The 17,233-nt window shown below is 38.2% G+C and overlaps 1 protein-coding gene and 1 long non-coding RNA gene across 2 annotated transcripts in view; one reads left to right on the top strand and one right to left on the bottom strand.

The window, feature by feature from the left end:
• LOC311040347 (hepatic and glial cell adhesion molecule-like) overlaps nucleotides 1-17,233 on the bottom strand; it is a 95,077-nt gene that overhangs the window by 75,766 nt on the left and 2,078 nt on the right. The window contains exons 2-3 of the mRNA XM_084050578.1: nucleotides 16,489-16,742; nucleotides 13,357-13,402 (exon numbers count right to left, since the gene is read on the bottom strand). Coding sequence (XP_083906704.1) covers nucleotides 13,357-13,402; nucleotides 16,489-16,742 — 300 coding nt within the window. The remainder of the gene's footprint in view (nucleotides 1-13,356; nucleotides 13,403-16,488; nucleotides 16,743-17,233) is intronic.
• LOC311040852 lies at nucleotides 916-2,163 on the top strand. The gene is made up of 3 exons (XR_014600331.1): nucleotides 916-1,041; nucleotides 1,618-1,665; nucleotides 2,144-2,163. It is a non-coding gene; the product is annotated as an uncharacterized lncRNA (long non-coding RNA).

Below are 17,233 nucleotides of genomic sequence, written 5' to 3' on the forward strand. Positions count from 1 at the left end.
TACCTGGGTCAAGTGACGTCCGTACGGGATGCGCCTCTTTTGGTCAACATACTGGGTATCCTGGCTAATACAGGACTGTTGGTCTCACATGAAGACAGCAAACAACTAGTCCAGTCCGCCATTAACGTTTGTGTGTGTAGGTTGTGTTGTGTTGTGTTGTTGTTTATTAGTTATACATCATCAAGATGAAGGCTCGTCTCCTCAGAGCTTCATGGTTCGTCTGTCTGTTGACAGCAGCTGGACTCATCCTGACATCAGGTAGGAGAAGACACTTTAAAACATTTATAACATGGACACACCCGACTCATGTTGTGTGTCTTCTGGTTTGGAGTATCAACATCCTGTTTGACGGTCATTGTCATTTACACCTTATTATACCTAATTTGTTGTAAATATGACAATGACTTTCAATCCGCTACAAATATTGTACTTTTCGCTGAAAATGTACAAATCTTAAGTACAAATTTGACTGAGCAATCACTTGTAGTTGAGTTGTTGCCAGGAATATCTATACCTTGACTCAACTACTGGGGTTTAGTATTTGTCTTATCACTGGAACAAGACACACATTGCTGTATTTATGGGTCTTTTGGGCTTTGAAGAGATTGTTGTGGTTTATTTTATTTGATATTATTTTTTAGACTGGTGGTGTACAGTAGATGCTTTTTTTTTTTTACTGCTAAACATTTTATTATAATTACTAGCTGCTCTAACTGTTTAATTTGACTGAAATCGTTTTCTCCACAGCCCAGCAAGAAGTGACACACATACAACAGGGAGAAACGCTTAAATTGGATCCAGAGCCAACCTCTGTTTCTATCACTGGCATCCTGTGGAAACTTGGGCCCAACAAGGTAGCAGAATGGGATCAGGGCTTTGGTCCTGATGTGGATTACTATGGGACATATAGAGACCGCACTGAACTGAATAAAGTCACTGGAAAGTTGGTCATCAACAACACGAACACAGAAGACAGTGGAGTATATTCTGTGGGGGTAAACGGTCGACTGCAGAGCAAGACTTGCCTTGTTGAAGTGATGGGTAAGTATGAATTGTGTCCTGTGAAGGATAAATGTTACGGTTCATGTGTTCATGTGTACTTCTAATATTCTATATTTTTAAATGTCATCTGTCAAGTCCTCCGAAGAGAAAATGTAAATTTGAATGGTTAACGCAGCAGTAAGAAATGCTCAATGCAACATTCAACATGGCAAATACAAAGTTGGAGGCCTAATAATAATAATAATAAAAGCCGAAATTGTGTGGTTTACACAAAGGAGATAGCCAGCGTTAGACCTGCCAGAAATGCAGTTTGATACTACTACGTTATTGCACCTCCCTGAGTGTGTTTAAAATGATGACATCTCCCCCATTATTCAACCAAATAACACTCAATGGCAGAGCATGTTCTGCCAAAAAAGAAGAACATGATTATTTTGAAAACAATATGCAAATTAACCAATACACTTTTATGTGTGGCTAACCACATATATGCCTAAATCATGATTCAATATAATTCATACAGTATATAGACATACAGGCTGAGGCAGAAATAAGCTATTTAATTGAAAGCAAATGAAACCCATTAATGTACTGTAATGATGTTTTCCTCCTAAGATTCTTCAATTGTGGGAAAGATACGCAGTTTAGTCAGTTGGCTGTTTGGTAAGTTTCTCTACTGATTTCAAGTTACACATAACATACAACATGCTTACAATGTTCAGAATTGTTCCGATACTACTGTTGCAAATGCCTCAGATGCAGCCTAAAATGCTGCATCGAGAGTCTAAGCACCGAACCCAGGAGTGTGAATGTTTTGGTATCCCACAATTCTTTTAGATTTTGATTCTTGGGGTCATGATTCGATTCAAAATCGATTATCGATTCAAAATCGATTCCCAATCAATTTGATCCATTTTAATTCACAACTCTAGCCATTACACAAACATTGTTCTAAAAATGTATATCATTCTGTGTTCAATTAGGGTTAAAGTGGTTAAACTGACGTGGATGCTATATTAACAAATGTTTTAATCAACTGATACACAAATTCAGGTATCGGTATTGGTATCAGGAAGGAAATAATTCTATCGGTACATATCTAATCATGTTATGTTATCGCTGTGCTTGAATTTAATCTCAGAGCCTTTAAGGAAGGTGGTGCCCGACTTTGTGAGCGGCTGGCTTTTTTCCTGAAGGTGAGTGAGCTTGAGAACTTCATTTGAGCAGTTTGTGATGTGACTTGGTCTGGACCTTTCGACCTCCAACTCATTTATAATAATAACACATTATAATTATCAAATATTTGAAATGAATTATCGAATATTTGAAATTATGAAATTAATAAAATAGTATCCATGAGGGATGAGCAATGAGCATAACAGCCATAACACAAGATGTCCGTGTGTTCATAATCATAATAAACCTCCAATCATCAATTCTTCCTGCTGACAGGGCCGCATTAACACACAGGCTCACAGGACTGCACACCCCGACACACACACACACACACACACACACACACACACACACACACACACACACACACACACACACACACACACACACACACACACACACACAGCGCAACCTTTGTTTACGAAGCCTAAACGCCAAAAAAAAAAAAATGTCATTCTTGATATTCCAATGTTCTCTGACAGAAGCACAATTTAAATCTCTCTCTCTCTCTCTCTCTCTCTCTCTCTCTCTCTCTCTCTCTCTCTCTCTCTCTCTCTCTCTCTCTCTCTCTCTCTCTCTCTCTCTCTCTCTCTCTCTCTCTCTCTCTCTCTCTCTCTCTCTCTCTCTCTCTCTCTCTCTCTCTCTCTCTCTCTATATATATATATATATATATTCTAGACGATCACCCGTGACAAGAATGTTGAATTGCATTGGATGTTAAATTGAACCGGATCGTCAAATAGTAAAATCAACAGGAAGTTAATAAAAAAATAAAATAAAATAACAGTACTGGCTTTGGTGATGTATATTGTCTGAATCAACTTGTTTGCGTTCATTTTTGTTCTAAAAGAGTTGTTGAGTTGAGAGCTGTCAATGAGGAGCATATTTTGAATTATTCATTTCTAATCACTGGAGCATGTATAGACTCAGGGGGGTCCCTGCTAGGGGCTTGACTGTATTACTATGTATAAGGGAGACAGTGAGTTTCATCTTGGCTTTTTATTTATCAAAGAGGACTGGAATGATATTTTAAGGACTTTCTCGAAATCATCCATATAGAGGACTGAAAAATCCGTATATTACCTGATATTACCTGAAATACCGTATATTACCTGAAACAGTAATTTAATACATTGTACTCACATTATGCTATCTTATTTTCTCTTCTCGATTAGTGTGTTTGAGCACCTTACATCCGTTTCTGCTCTGGTTTTTATCCTTTGCAAGCCATTCAGTGAAAGTACTTTGTAAAACTGCTTCTGTTATTTTGAGTGTGTTTGCATGTACATCAATATACATGCCATCCACCTAGGCTTGTAGCCTGACAGCACGTCCCGACGGCCTTTGCTGCGTGTCACTCCAAATCTCTCTCTCCCCATTTCCTGTCAGCCTACTGGGGCATACAAAGCCCACAAATATTTCTAAACAAAAAAAGAATTCACATCCCATTGGGAGAGAGATATACAGATGAAATGCTAAATTGTTTATTGTCTACATTTGATCCTGGGTCTGCATTTACTGTATTGTGTGTTTAGTCTATTCTTATGTACAGGGACTGGAATGTGAATATTGTGTGCATGGAAACACACTCTTATATGTGCGTGTCCTTGCTATCTTGTGTGGCTCATACGTTTATACATTTTATTACACTTTTCCCCCCATTTCTCACCATGATTTCTACCTCTATGCATTAAGTGTTCAATCAGCCTGCACTTAGGTTCTCCTAAGTAGAATTTATTATATTTAGTATTTATGTTAGAACAAGTTCCCAGAGATATTGTAGTCATCTCTTGAGCCACAGGTGCCTCTACTTGGCTTATTATTAGGCCTGTGAAGGTTGACCGATGGCTTGAGGCTCCAAAAAAAGTTGACAAAGTCCAGAATGTAGGTTTGGGTATATCTATTTCTCCCAAACAACAATCACCAAAAGTCCTGTGCAGTAATTGCAGTGCAGGCCTAGGCAAAATTCATAGGTTAACGCCTAACGGTAACCGAATAGGAATCAAAACAAATAAAGACAACAAAACGAAGACTTGGAATGTAAATGTATAACTGCAGACAAAACAACTCTGGCAGTGCTATACCAGGGCAGGCTATACCTTCTAACTAAGGCCCTGCAGCTCTCTCCCCTGACTGTTGTCTGTTGCCAGCCAAACACATACTAAACTTGGCTTGTCCCAACCTGCTCTTTATACCAGGTGGATCCTACCAAGACAATGACCTGTAATTGGTAAACTCAAATAAAGCTACATTATGGGCCATGAGTTACTCACACAATAACATAAGGAATTTACCAACAATTCAAATACATTTCCCAAGCACCAATTAATTCACAAACTTATCAGACTACTCTTAAACATAGACAAAACACCCCTCCTCTCTACAGTACTTGGCACCTCCCAATCAACAGGATTGCCAGTACTGCAGAGGAGAGACAGGTGACAATCACTCATTTAACAGTTTCAAATAATAAATAGAAAAGCTTAAAACCATTGAATTTTCCTTGTGATCTTTATCAATGCACACATGTCCATGATGATTGTCAGGGGCATCACAGGGGGACTGAGTTACTAGGGCCCCAGGTGAGGGGGGCCTAAAAAGAAAAAAAAGAAAAGAAAATCATAGGGGGGCCCACAGTGAATCTTTGTCCCCAGGGCCCAGAATTTGGTGCTACGACCCTGATGATTATAAGAAAACTTGCAATACAGTAACAGAACTAAGACACAACATGCAATACAGTAACAGAACTGAGACACTTCAAAGTTACTGTTCTTGTCTATAGGGCATGGGTTGCCCGTGACAAGGCCTATCCTATGAGGACAAGATGCAGGAATGGATGTAAACTATGTGGCCAGACAAAAAGTGAGTATAATGTTATCGGCCTGCACACTGTCTATCCAACCCTAACAATATAATTTACAAGACCCAAAACGTTTAATCCATATAAAGATACTTTGGCTATGTTCACACTGACACCCATAGATTTTTGGCCTATCCAGATTGGAATCAGGTTTGTTTTATCAAGTCTGAACAACAAAAAACTACAGATGTTTGCTAATCAAATTTGAATCACATGCCTTGGCCTTGTACATACTGCATAAAACCAATCTCACTCTAATCTGGATAGGAAATCAACTGGATTTTGGCTGCCAGTCTGAAGAAGTCCTTACTTCACCCAGCTCCTTTGTGGTATGAGAGAAAGGTTAGGCTCAAACCATACAAAACCAACAAACATTTGGGATTATTTCTATATCGTTTAGTGTATAAGTAATGGAATATGTCATACTGACGCCCAATTTCAAACAGTTCATATCTCGAACATAATACTATTCACAAGTGTCGGTTTCTCCAAAGAAGATGAAGAAAAGGATGATTGTTAATACGACAGGAAAGCTTCCAAAAGCCATCGCACACACACTGCTGTTACACCACAAAGTGGTGACAAAGCCCTGAGTGAAAGTGTTTCATTCAACTGCTGCTGTGGGGCATGAAATGATCGAGATTACCTTTTGGTGGTAGCCTATGGGCAGTGGTGTAAAGTAACTAATTTTTTACTTTACTTGAGTATTTCCAATTTTCAATACTTTTACTTCTACTCCACTACATCTCAGATGCAAATATTGTACGTTTACACCACTACAATTATTTGAAAACTTTAGTTACTAGTTACTTTGTAGATTATTATTACAGAACATGTACCACTTCAGCCCTATTTAAACTTTGGCTCTTTGAGTCGATCTACAAGTCCGGCTTGTAGATCTGCTATTTTCAAAAGATTTTTAATACATTTTATATATGTGATAACTTGTGCAATGACATTCTGCATAATCAGTACTTTTACTTTTAGTACTTTAAGTAAATGTTGATGCCAATACCTTTGTACTTTTACTCAAGTCAATTTTGATCACTGGACTTTTACTTGTAACAGTGTTTCTGCATTGCAGTATTACTTTTACTTAAGTAAAAAAATTGAGTACTTTTTCCACCACTACCTATGGGCTTCCATGAAACAAAAAGGAAAAAGGTCACGTATTCAAGTTGCAATTAAAATGTAATGGGCTTTCCTCTGTTCAAATGAAATCCCCAAATAAAATTGTGTTCAATAGTGTATATTTTGATGTTTTGAACCTCCAAAAATAGCCTAAATTTCAACTTGGATTTGAATTGTTAAATTCAAATTGTTAAAGTTATCACATAGATTCACAAACCTATATGGCCAATTTACAAAACAATCACACTCTTTTCTGGAGGTAAGTGTCCTATCAAAAATCTGTGTTACACTGCAGCCATGAGAAGCCTAATTAGCCTAATGAACAATATTACATGCAGGGCAAACCAAATTTCAGTCAAACATGGTGGAATTTTATTTCTGAATCCAGTAGTCTACCCCCTATCCAGCCGAATACAACATTTTGCAAACTGCAAGAGAAATCCATGATTGATGCTATGAATGAATGATACCCCACCTTTTGAAGAATAGATTCTAAGGCTGAGCAGATTTCACATGTTTGGCAAAGTGTTTCCATTAAACATGACAATAAAATAAATGTTTTCCACTTTGGCTGGTAGGCTACTATAGTTTACACTTTCTCTCACATAGGCTACCAGTAGGCTACCTCTGCTCTCCGGGGTTTGGAGAGCGGAAGCCTGCCCCCATTTGAGAAACACTGTTCTATACTGTAGTAGGCTACATGTATATACCCTGATAATAGGCTACTGCCACAGCCACAGTAGTTATGTAGTTAATGAGTGTGCAACTGTGCATGCATGGACACTTCACAGTTTTAGCCTACATAAAAAATGTGTTTAAAAACATTTGATTATGCCTTTATATAACGGTATGTGAATACACATGACAAAATTTGGCAAAAAGTGTGTGTTGTGTGGTGTGGTGTGGTGTGGTGTGGTGTGGTGTGGTGTGGTGTGGTGTTGTGTTGTGTTTAGTTTAAAATAAAACATGGCTGGTTTATCTGACAGTTCACTGTATAGTCAGTGACATAGTCACTTCAATAGTCTCATCACATGGCAAAACCAATTGAAAAATGACTCTGTGTGGAGTTTGCATGTTCTCCCCGTGTCTCCTAGGGTAGGTAATACCCTCACAAAAACATGTAGTAATCCTGGTTGCTATACCGCCTCCCGCATGACAGCTGGGGCGTCTGATGGAGGGGAAGGGAACTGGTTGGAATAACGTGTTCCTTCCACGCGCTACGTCCTACCGGGGAAACTCCCCCCCCTGTCAGGTGACAAGAAGGTCAGTTGGCTGGCTCTCATGCATTGAAGGAGGCATGAGCTCGGCCCTGGGCTCCCTAGGCTGGTGGGGGTGTAGCGCCCAGGATCACTTAGAAAATTGGCACCGGGTGAAAAAGGGTTACAAAATTGTGGGATAAAAAATAATAATAATAATAAAATAAAATAGCCTAAAGCTGTGTTTATTTCCTAACGTAACAATGTGAAACTGATCTTTTCCTCTCTACTCCACAGCTGCTCTCGACTCCACAGTTCGATCTGCACCAGAGGCAGGAAATAGAGGCAAGTCCTAATGGTTTCTATCATTCTATCATTCTTGAATGTCATGGTGACTTTATGTAGAAATGTCACTTTATACAAAGCTATTATGATTAGGCTATGCCTTCTGGAGGAGATTTTCTCTACTAAGCACACCTTTCTACTGTATTATCTATATATAAAGTTCAGACAGTGCACCTCGGTCTGGAGTGAGGAGTGGGTGTGTTTTTCTATATACATTTCTTATTTGAACGATGTCACAGTGAGGTAGCTGTGTTCTGTAATAAAGTGAAAGTGAAGTGAAACTGATCTTTTCCTCTCTACTCCCACCTGCAGCTGCAACTAAAGAAGAAACTACAGGCATCTATACAATGTCTTTTATTTGATAAAATATGCATCACAGGCTACAGAGAATTCAAGACATGTTTAGGAGGATGCTCATTAAATGAGCATCCTTTGCTGGATTTCCATAAATAGACCTGTTCTCATGAAATGTTCATGAGAATAGGTCTATTTATGGAAATCCAGCAAATAGTACATTATTGTCAACTTTTCACAGTTTGATATGGAACAAACATGGGGCGACCAAATGCAATCATCCCATACCTTATAGGCAGTGGTTTTCAAACCGTTGGTGTCCAAAGCACACCAAAGAGTATGTCAAAATCTCAAGGCACATCTGTATTCATATCTGTGCAAAATAGCATCTATAACTACAAGCACACAACACATTTTCTATATTTATACAAATGTGTGAATAAATAAATACACACATAAATAAATTAAATAAATTAAATGAATTCATGTAATAATAACGTGTGGTTGTCACAAAATCCCAAGGCACATCTGGACTTGTCTTACGGGACACCATAAGGGAAACAATGGTAGAGGGCAGGACTATTCTACATTATTTAATTCAGTTGGACAAGATTTTGAAACAAAGAAATGTAGAAGGTCAGACATTTTCAATAGCCTATTTCTCTGGACTGCGGCGCATATTACAAGCTTGGTTGAGGTATGTATGTGTAATATGTTGCTTCCAGGTATGTCACTATGTCACTGTGCCATCTTATAATAAGCATTAGTGAGGACCATTTACATGAAGATAAGGTTGAAAATGGGTATTGATATGGTAAGAGTTCTGTTAGTGTTAAAAAATAGTTAGATTTAATTGCAGTTAGTTTACAGAGTGTAGTGTTAAGTATTGATAGCATTAAGTGTTGATATAGTGTTAAGTATTGATAGCATTAAGTGCTGATAGTTTACATATCGGTAGCATTAAGTGTTGATAGTTTACGTATTGATAGCATTAAGTGTTGATAGTTTACGTATTGATAGCATTAAGTGTTGATAGTTTACGTATTGATAGAATTAAGTGTTGATAGTTTACGTACTGTATTGATAGCATTAAACATTTAGACCTGAGGCCGATTCTAAAAACGGCTTCTAAAAACTAACCTAAGTTTTCTGAAAACATTCGAATTCTATCTCAAAACATTTATAAAAAAAATATGTTGCTGTATACCATAGCAACAACTAACGAGACACAGAGGTGGCTCCCGGATTTAAGGTATAACAATGTTAGGTATAACAACGTATAGGTTATAACAGGTCTAAATGGGTCAAGTGCTGATAGTGTTAAGAGTGTTGATAGTGTATTGATAGTGCTAAGAGTTGGTTTCTAGGGTACAACAGATGGTTGCTAGGTTAAAACAGTGATTGCTATGGTCCAATAGGTGTTAGGTGCAGGCATGGCTTTCATTGTCAGGTTTACTTTCCAGGGTTGACAGTGACATATTTTCAGTAGAATTTGTGACTGTCAATATACAGATGTTTTTGAAAAGCTATGATATGAAAGACTCTGATGGACACAGAGTAAAAATAACTGACCGATATGATCAAGTGAGACTTCTTTGCAATTCAACCTCCTTGTCAGGGTTGGCCGTCTGGAACGAGAGAGAGAGAGAGAGAGAGAGAGAGAGAGAGAGAGAGAGAGAGAGAGAGAGAGAGAGAGAGAGATGCGGTTAACAATGCAACTCCTACTCCTCACTGAAAGTGGCAGTAATTCCTACAAGTGATTGATGAATACAGACCTTGATTCATTTTCTTAACCAACATTAACAATGCTTTGACAGTAAATCATAAATAAATGTATACATTTGCCTACCAGTTCAGATTAGAATTATAATTTGATGTGTAAGGTGAACTCACAAACCTAAACAACTGCAGGTGTCCATTAAAAAGAGTCTTTCATTGTCAAGATGAGAGAATCGCTTTGTTGAAACATGCAACTCAGTGATTGCTAACACCACCAAGTGTTCTCACTTCATAGCAACTCTCTGCCAGTCGTCACAGTCAGCAAGATGAACTGATGATTGGAGGTTTATTATGAAGACACACATGTGTTATGTTTTTTTGTCATCCCTAATGGATACTATTATTCTTTTCATAATGACGATAATATTTTATAAGTATTATAATAAATTAGTTGGAGGTTCAACTCCAGACCAAGTCCCATCACAAACTGCTAAATAAAGTCTCACCTTCAGGAATCATCCACAGGCACAGGCTCAGACCCACGTGAAGAAAACACCTTCTTTATACGACCTGAGAGGAAATTCAAACACAGTGATAACATAGCATAACAGTACTATAAGGTTTCAGCAGTTGGCTTGTTTGGACACACACACACACACACACACACACACACACACACACACACACACACACACACACACACACACACACACACACACACACACACACACAAAATAATGGCTTATGTGGTTACACAGATGCGTCATTATGCGTTTTTATGGGTTAAAGGCAGTACAGTGTGCAACCAACTGAAAACTAAAACATGACGTTGCTTGTGAAATTGCATGTAAGCTATTTAGCATTGTAAGCATGCTGTATGTTATGTGTAACTTACCATGATATTTCACACCCAGCACCACCACCATCACCAATACGACTGTAAGTATGACACCAACAATAATGCCAACAATCCCTCCCCCAGCTGTATGTCCTTAGGAGAAACAAACACACATTACCATTTATGGATAGCAGATATAGAAGCTCATAGTGTGGCCACTGGCCACGCTATGAGCTTGTATATCTGCTATTTTTGAATAGCCAAAGAAATCTAAAATGACAGAGATGCGTTCCCGGATTTAATGGGTTAAGAGCCAAAATAATTGTCAAAATAACCAGTGCTGACCCTGTAACACAGTGGATCAATGTCTACACATCGTGGAGTAAACAACATACCTTCGTAGAACGGGTTGCTACAGGGATCACTCTGCTCCACACTGAATGGGTTCTTCATTTCACAAAATACGTTTTTAACCCTCCTCCCTTCTTCATCATTGGTGATATTCAAATGTGCAGGGTTCTGTCCAGAGTCAGACACCATCCATTTCCTTTCATCACTCTTCCAGCGATAGGTGACGGGACCTGAATCTGTGATGTCCCCTCCTGCACAGACCAGCATGCAGTTGGTAGAGTGATGGGAACAAGTCAGGGGCTTGACAGCCACCGATGGCTTTGGGACTTTCTCTGTTGGGGGAAAAATAATGAACACAGCTCAGAATGACTAGTGATGTTGTCACCAGACCAGAACCAGTCTGGTGAAAAAAATTTCTATATATGTATTTTTTTTACACTTAGAAGAACATATCCAATACCAGGGGCCAGTTGCACCACCTCACACTAAGTTCAAACTTAGCCTAGTTATAGCTTAAATGGCTTTTAAAAAAGCCAATTAACCCATTTAGCCGGGAAAGGTATCCGTGTCATTTTTAGATTTCTTCGGCTATTCAAAAATAGCAGATATACAAGCTCATAGCTCGGCACAGAGTGCTGCGCTATGAGCTTGTATATCTGCAATTTTATTTTTTCATGTGAAAATTTGTGCAAATCTTTAAATATATATATATATATATATTTCTAAATATATATATTTAAAGATTTTCACACATTTTCATGATTTTTTTTTTTTTAGCAGATCTACAAGCTCATAGCGCGGCACCGAGTGCCACGCTATGAGCTTGTATATCTGCTATTTTTGAATAGCCAAAGAAATCCAAAATGACAGAGATGCGTCCCCAGATTGACTGGATTAAGCTATAACTAGGCTAAGTTTGAATTTAGTGTGAGGTGGTGCAACTGGCCCCTGATGTTTGTTCTATGAATTATATATTCAATTGTTCCTTTTTACTAGTGAAAGTATTACATGTTATAATAGGTCTATCTGTGGGGTTTATAAATAGTGAACCAATGCAAAGTATTAACAAGAGCTTGTGACTAAATCATAACTACATTAGATCCATAGGAACACAAGTTCTTTTTCACATTTCCGGAGAAGTAACGGTTTTGGACATACAAGGTTTCCACCCGACAGAGATGTTATATGAATCATCAGTACCATTTGTGAGGTGTCGCTGTCCTTAATCCTTGCTATCAATAATAATCCTTTCTTTAACCCATTGAGACCTGGAATGCATCTGTGTCACTTTAGATTTCTTTGGCTATTCAAAAATAGCAGATATACAAGCTCATAGGCTAGCGTGGCACCGAGTGCCGCGCTATGAGCTTGTAGATCTGCTATTTTTGAAAAATCTTGAAAAAAAATATTTTAGATTTTTTTTCCAAAAAGCGGTTAGGATTTAGAAAACACTTTTAAGAATCGCCTCAGGTCTTAGGGTGCGCTCCCACCGCACTTTTATTTTACCTCTGGGGCAGAATCTGCCAATGCTTTGTCAAGAGCGGATCTTTCCGCCTGTCGCACAGACCGTGCGTTTATCCGCTCTACACGACTTGTCCATTTGAAGCATAAAACTGCTGGAGGCAGGAGCTGATTTTCCCCCTCTGTCCAATCGGGGAGGGTCCTGAAAGTGAGTGACAGGTGCGTCACTCCCGTTTTTTAGAATCCGCTGGCTGCAAAAAACTGTGGCCGCGCACAACCTGCGTTTAACGCTAGCCGACCTTGTTTTGGTGGGAGCGCGCCCTTAATGGGTTAAACCTAACCCCCAAAATACATACCAATTTTTTTTTCTGCTGAGGACTGAACAGACGTGTATTGAAACGTGTGTATATTATGAATGAATTTGAACACAACCATAACAATTATCCTCCACAGGACACAATTCCAGTGGTGGAAAGTAACTAAGTACTCAAGTACTGTACAATTTTGAGGTATTTGTGCTTTACTTGAGTATTTCCAATTTCCAATACTTTTACTTCTACTCCACTACATCTCAGAGGCAAATATTGTACTTTTACTCCACTGCAATTATTTGAAAACTTTAGTTACTATAGTTGCTTTGTAGATTTTGGATTACTATTACAAAACATACATTAACCACTTCAGCCCTGTATGCATTTCGGCCATTTGAAAATAGCCGATCTAAGTTCACAATGTGTCGCAATGCAACACATTGTGAGCTTGTAGATCTGCTATTTTCTACATTTGAAAACGTGAATGGGACATTCTGCATAATGAGTACTTTTATTTTTGGTACTTTTTGATGCCAATACTTTTACACTTTTAGTACATTTTGAATTCCAGGCTTTTACTTGTAACAGAGTATTTCTACCGTGCAGTATTGATACTTTTACTTAAGCAAAACATTTGAATACTTTTTCCGCCACTGCACAATTCATACTTACTGATCACAGCGACCTTGTAAGTCTTGCTCTGCACTCGACCGTTTACCTCCGCAGAATATTCTCCACTGTCTTCTATGATCATAATGTTGATGATCAACTTTCCAGTGTCTTTACGCAGTTCTGTTCGGTCTCTATATATCCCATAGTAATCCACATCAGGACCAAAGCCTTCATCCCATTCTGCTACCTTATTGGGGCCATGTTTCCACAGGATGCCAGTGATGGGTTCAGTAACAGAGGTAATATCTGGAGCCAATTCAAGGCTTCCTCCCAGTTGTATGTGTTTCACATCTCGCTGACCTGTGTGGAGAAAATTATTTCGGTCAAATGAAACGGTTAAGGGAGTAGTTCACCCAAAATATTACATATTTTTATCAATTACTCACCCCATGAAGCCTTGAATTCATGGAGATTCTTTTCATTTTTGTCACATTCCTGAGCCAATAATTTGATGACGGGGCTGGTCAGTAGGACACCCTTTGATTCTCCATTGACACTCCGCTGGTCATCAAATCATTGGCTTAGGAATACGACAAACATTTAAAAAATCTACATGAATTCAAGGCTTCATGGGGTGAGTAATTGATAGGAAATAAGTATTTTTTTGGGTGAGCTTCTCCTTTAAAGCAGCCAGTAATAAGTAAGTAATTTATTGTGAGTTAACTTTACCTCTATTTCCTCTCAAACACTTGACACACAACACAAACACGACAACACCATGCACTTCCATTTAGAATGGCTAAAAACTCGAGACAAAGTGACTGCTGCACTGCTACTTTCAACATGGAAGGTTTTACAATACAAAACCCCATCATTTCGGTAAAGTCAGCTGAACACACAATTTAGAGTCACATACATACAGTGGTTACCTATTGACGACCTATTGTTACCTGTATGCCACCAGACAGGCAACACTAGGCGGTTTTCACTTCCCAAGGCAAACACAAATGATTTGAAGTGCACAGTAGAATACAGAGAAATGGAAACATGGACCTCTTTACCACTGTTAATGACCAAAGTGACACAGAAATCACTATTCAAAAAGATAGTAAAGAGACACTTGGGAGAATATTTGTTGTAGGATGTTCTAGATTGTTTTTAATGCTTTTTAATAAGTCTTATATGTGTTCTTAATGTATTTTGTATATGGACAAAACATGACAAAAAACAAAACATGCAAAAAACTAAAACCAATCAAAAGCAAAAATAAAATAAACAGACATATGCATTTAATAAAGGCTGCTATCTCAGGAAGGCAAGCATATCCTATGTTCAGTCTGTCCATCTTCCGCCAGTATATCATTATATATCACCATTTTCAATAAAATATATGAATGGTCCCCAGACCTTTTTGAAAGAAAATTAAATCTTCTTTGCATTTCAGGCTATTGGTTATCTTTTCCATAGAAAGACAGGAGGACATTTCTTTTAACCTTATAGTTTTGCAAGAGAGGGTAATTAAACGTTTTGCCAACACATGTTGAGGAGACTTTGTATATGTAGTAGGCTAGATTAACTGGGTAAATTCCAAAAATGAAAAAGCTTTGGATCAAGGTTTAATTTTAAATGTAACATCTTGCAAATCAGATTATTAACCTCTCCTCAAAGTCCTTTATCTTCACACATTCCTAGACACAGTGAGCCAGTGTTCCTCTTGTGTAATTTGACTGGGGTAATACAGGTACACATTAGGCAATTATATTGCAATAACCATGTGCCTAGTATTAACAGATTGGGTTTGGGCAACGATACATCCAGCTTACCATTCATCAGATATTAGTCCTAAATCATTATTCAATATGAAGTTGGTGAATAATTTCTCATTTTTATATGCTTGTGGCGGAAGAGGAATATTCTGAAACAGGTTTAGAAATTTAGGGGAAATATTCATTTTTAGGGTATGCCAATCAATGAAATTGGAAGAGAGCTCCAACAAGCTCCAACGTTCCAAAGAACGATGTCTTAAATGTCTTGAATATCAAGAACAGATTTTATACCCATGTGTGTGTAGATTTTAGTGACATTGAAGTAGGTAGCGTCTTGAATCGGATTGATTCTCTCCTCCCGAAGGTGCAGCCTTCATATTTGCTATTGCAGCTAAAATAATGCAGTATATCTACAATTAATATTACCTTCAGGTGCTAATGGTGACACATCTGTCACAGAGTTCAATCCAGGAATGCATTAATACAATTAATTAATAATTAATACCACAAAATACATTACATGATATGTAGGGTTAATGCAGATGCTTCTAAACACGTATTTTATTGCTAGTTTCACCTTCGGCGAGGCTCTCACAACTACGTTGCACCGCCGATCCAACTCTTATGCCGATATGTGGAGATCTCTGTATCTGTCAGTCCTTGTCCCTTTTATGCCCATATATGGAGATCCCTGATGCCATCAGTACATGCCCATATATGGGTATGCCCCTTTTGTGCCAATATATGGAACTGACTGATATGTTTGCGTCCGATGCCATGACGACACAGCCAAGACAAAGCCATGCAGACCTCTATGGAATCCAATCAGTTTAATCCATTTGTATGACAAGCTGTTTATATTTTTAAACTCACCAGGAGCACAATCTCTCTTAATTGGTACAGAGAAAAGGTTAAAAGGGTGTGCTTCTAGGGGGATTGATATTTTAGGTTTTATTTTAGTGACACGCCTACTGTACCAGCATCAAACAGTTGGTGGTGAATTTGGTTCACTTTGCTTACGTGTATTACGTATCTGCACTGTTATAGTTAAAACCAACTGCAAACTACAAAGAGTCAGGACACCTCGTCTTTACTATATGCACCCGTTAGGTGTCAGAAAAGTTCAGCTTTGGTTTTCTATTTACAGCTATGCATAATAAAATGCACATGCAAATAAAACACTGTTGCTGCTTGTCAATGTTGCTGCTTAACAAAAAGGCTTTTACATTTTAGGTAAAATAGTTAAAATGGCACAGTAATTATTATCTTTTGCATCACAGAAAGTAACATGGACGACACAATCTGTTTCATTTGTCATAAGAAGTACAACACATAACCATAACATTTATCCGACCTTCACAGGACACAGTTCATACTTACTGATCACTTCAACCTTGTAAGTCTTGCTCTGCAGTCGGCCGTTTACCTCCACAGAATATACTCCACTGTCTTCTATGTTCATACTGTTGATGACCAACTTTCCAGTTTCTTTATTCAAGTCAGTGCGGTCTCTATATGTCCCATAGTAATCCACATCAGGACCAAAGCCTTGATCCCATTCTGCTACCTTATTGGGGCCATGTTTCCACAGGATGCCAGTGATGGGTTCAGTAACAGAGGTAATATCTGGATCCAATTCAAGCGTTTCTCCCGGTTGTATGTATTTCACTTCTTGCTGGGCTGTGGAGAAAACGATTTCAGTCAAATTAAACAGTTAGAGCAGCCAGTAATTATAATAAAGTGTTTAAAACAAAAAAAAATGGAAAAAAAATTAAGTATCTATTGTATACCACCAGATGGCTTTTAAAAGCAATTTAAGCTATAACTAGGCTAAGTTTGAACTTGGTGTGAGGTGGTGCAACTGGCTCCTGATGTGGATAGTAGAATGAAGACGTTGTAACAAAAATAGGTAGCTATACCAGACTGAAAATAAAATACAATAAACAAAAACTCAATAACTAAGACCCAACCATACATAAAATGTGTGCAGGGCCCCTAGTGTAAGGAGGTCAAAATGTGACTTTATGGTAGATTAGCTATTTTTACTTTTGTCTGTGCATGTATGAATACAATTCTAGTCAACTGATTTCACGTCTAGGACAAAACAGCATTGTGTACTATGTATTTTGTTTGCATTTCACACGTGAATCAAGGAAAGCACACACAGAAAA

This window comes from Gymnoscopelus microlampas (assembly GCF_963454915.1).
Source record: "Gymnoscopelus microlampas genome assembly, chromosome: 24".
NCBI lineage: Eukaryota > Metazoa > Chordata > Actinopteri > Myctophiformes > Myctophidae > Gymnoscopelus > Gymnoscopelus microlampas.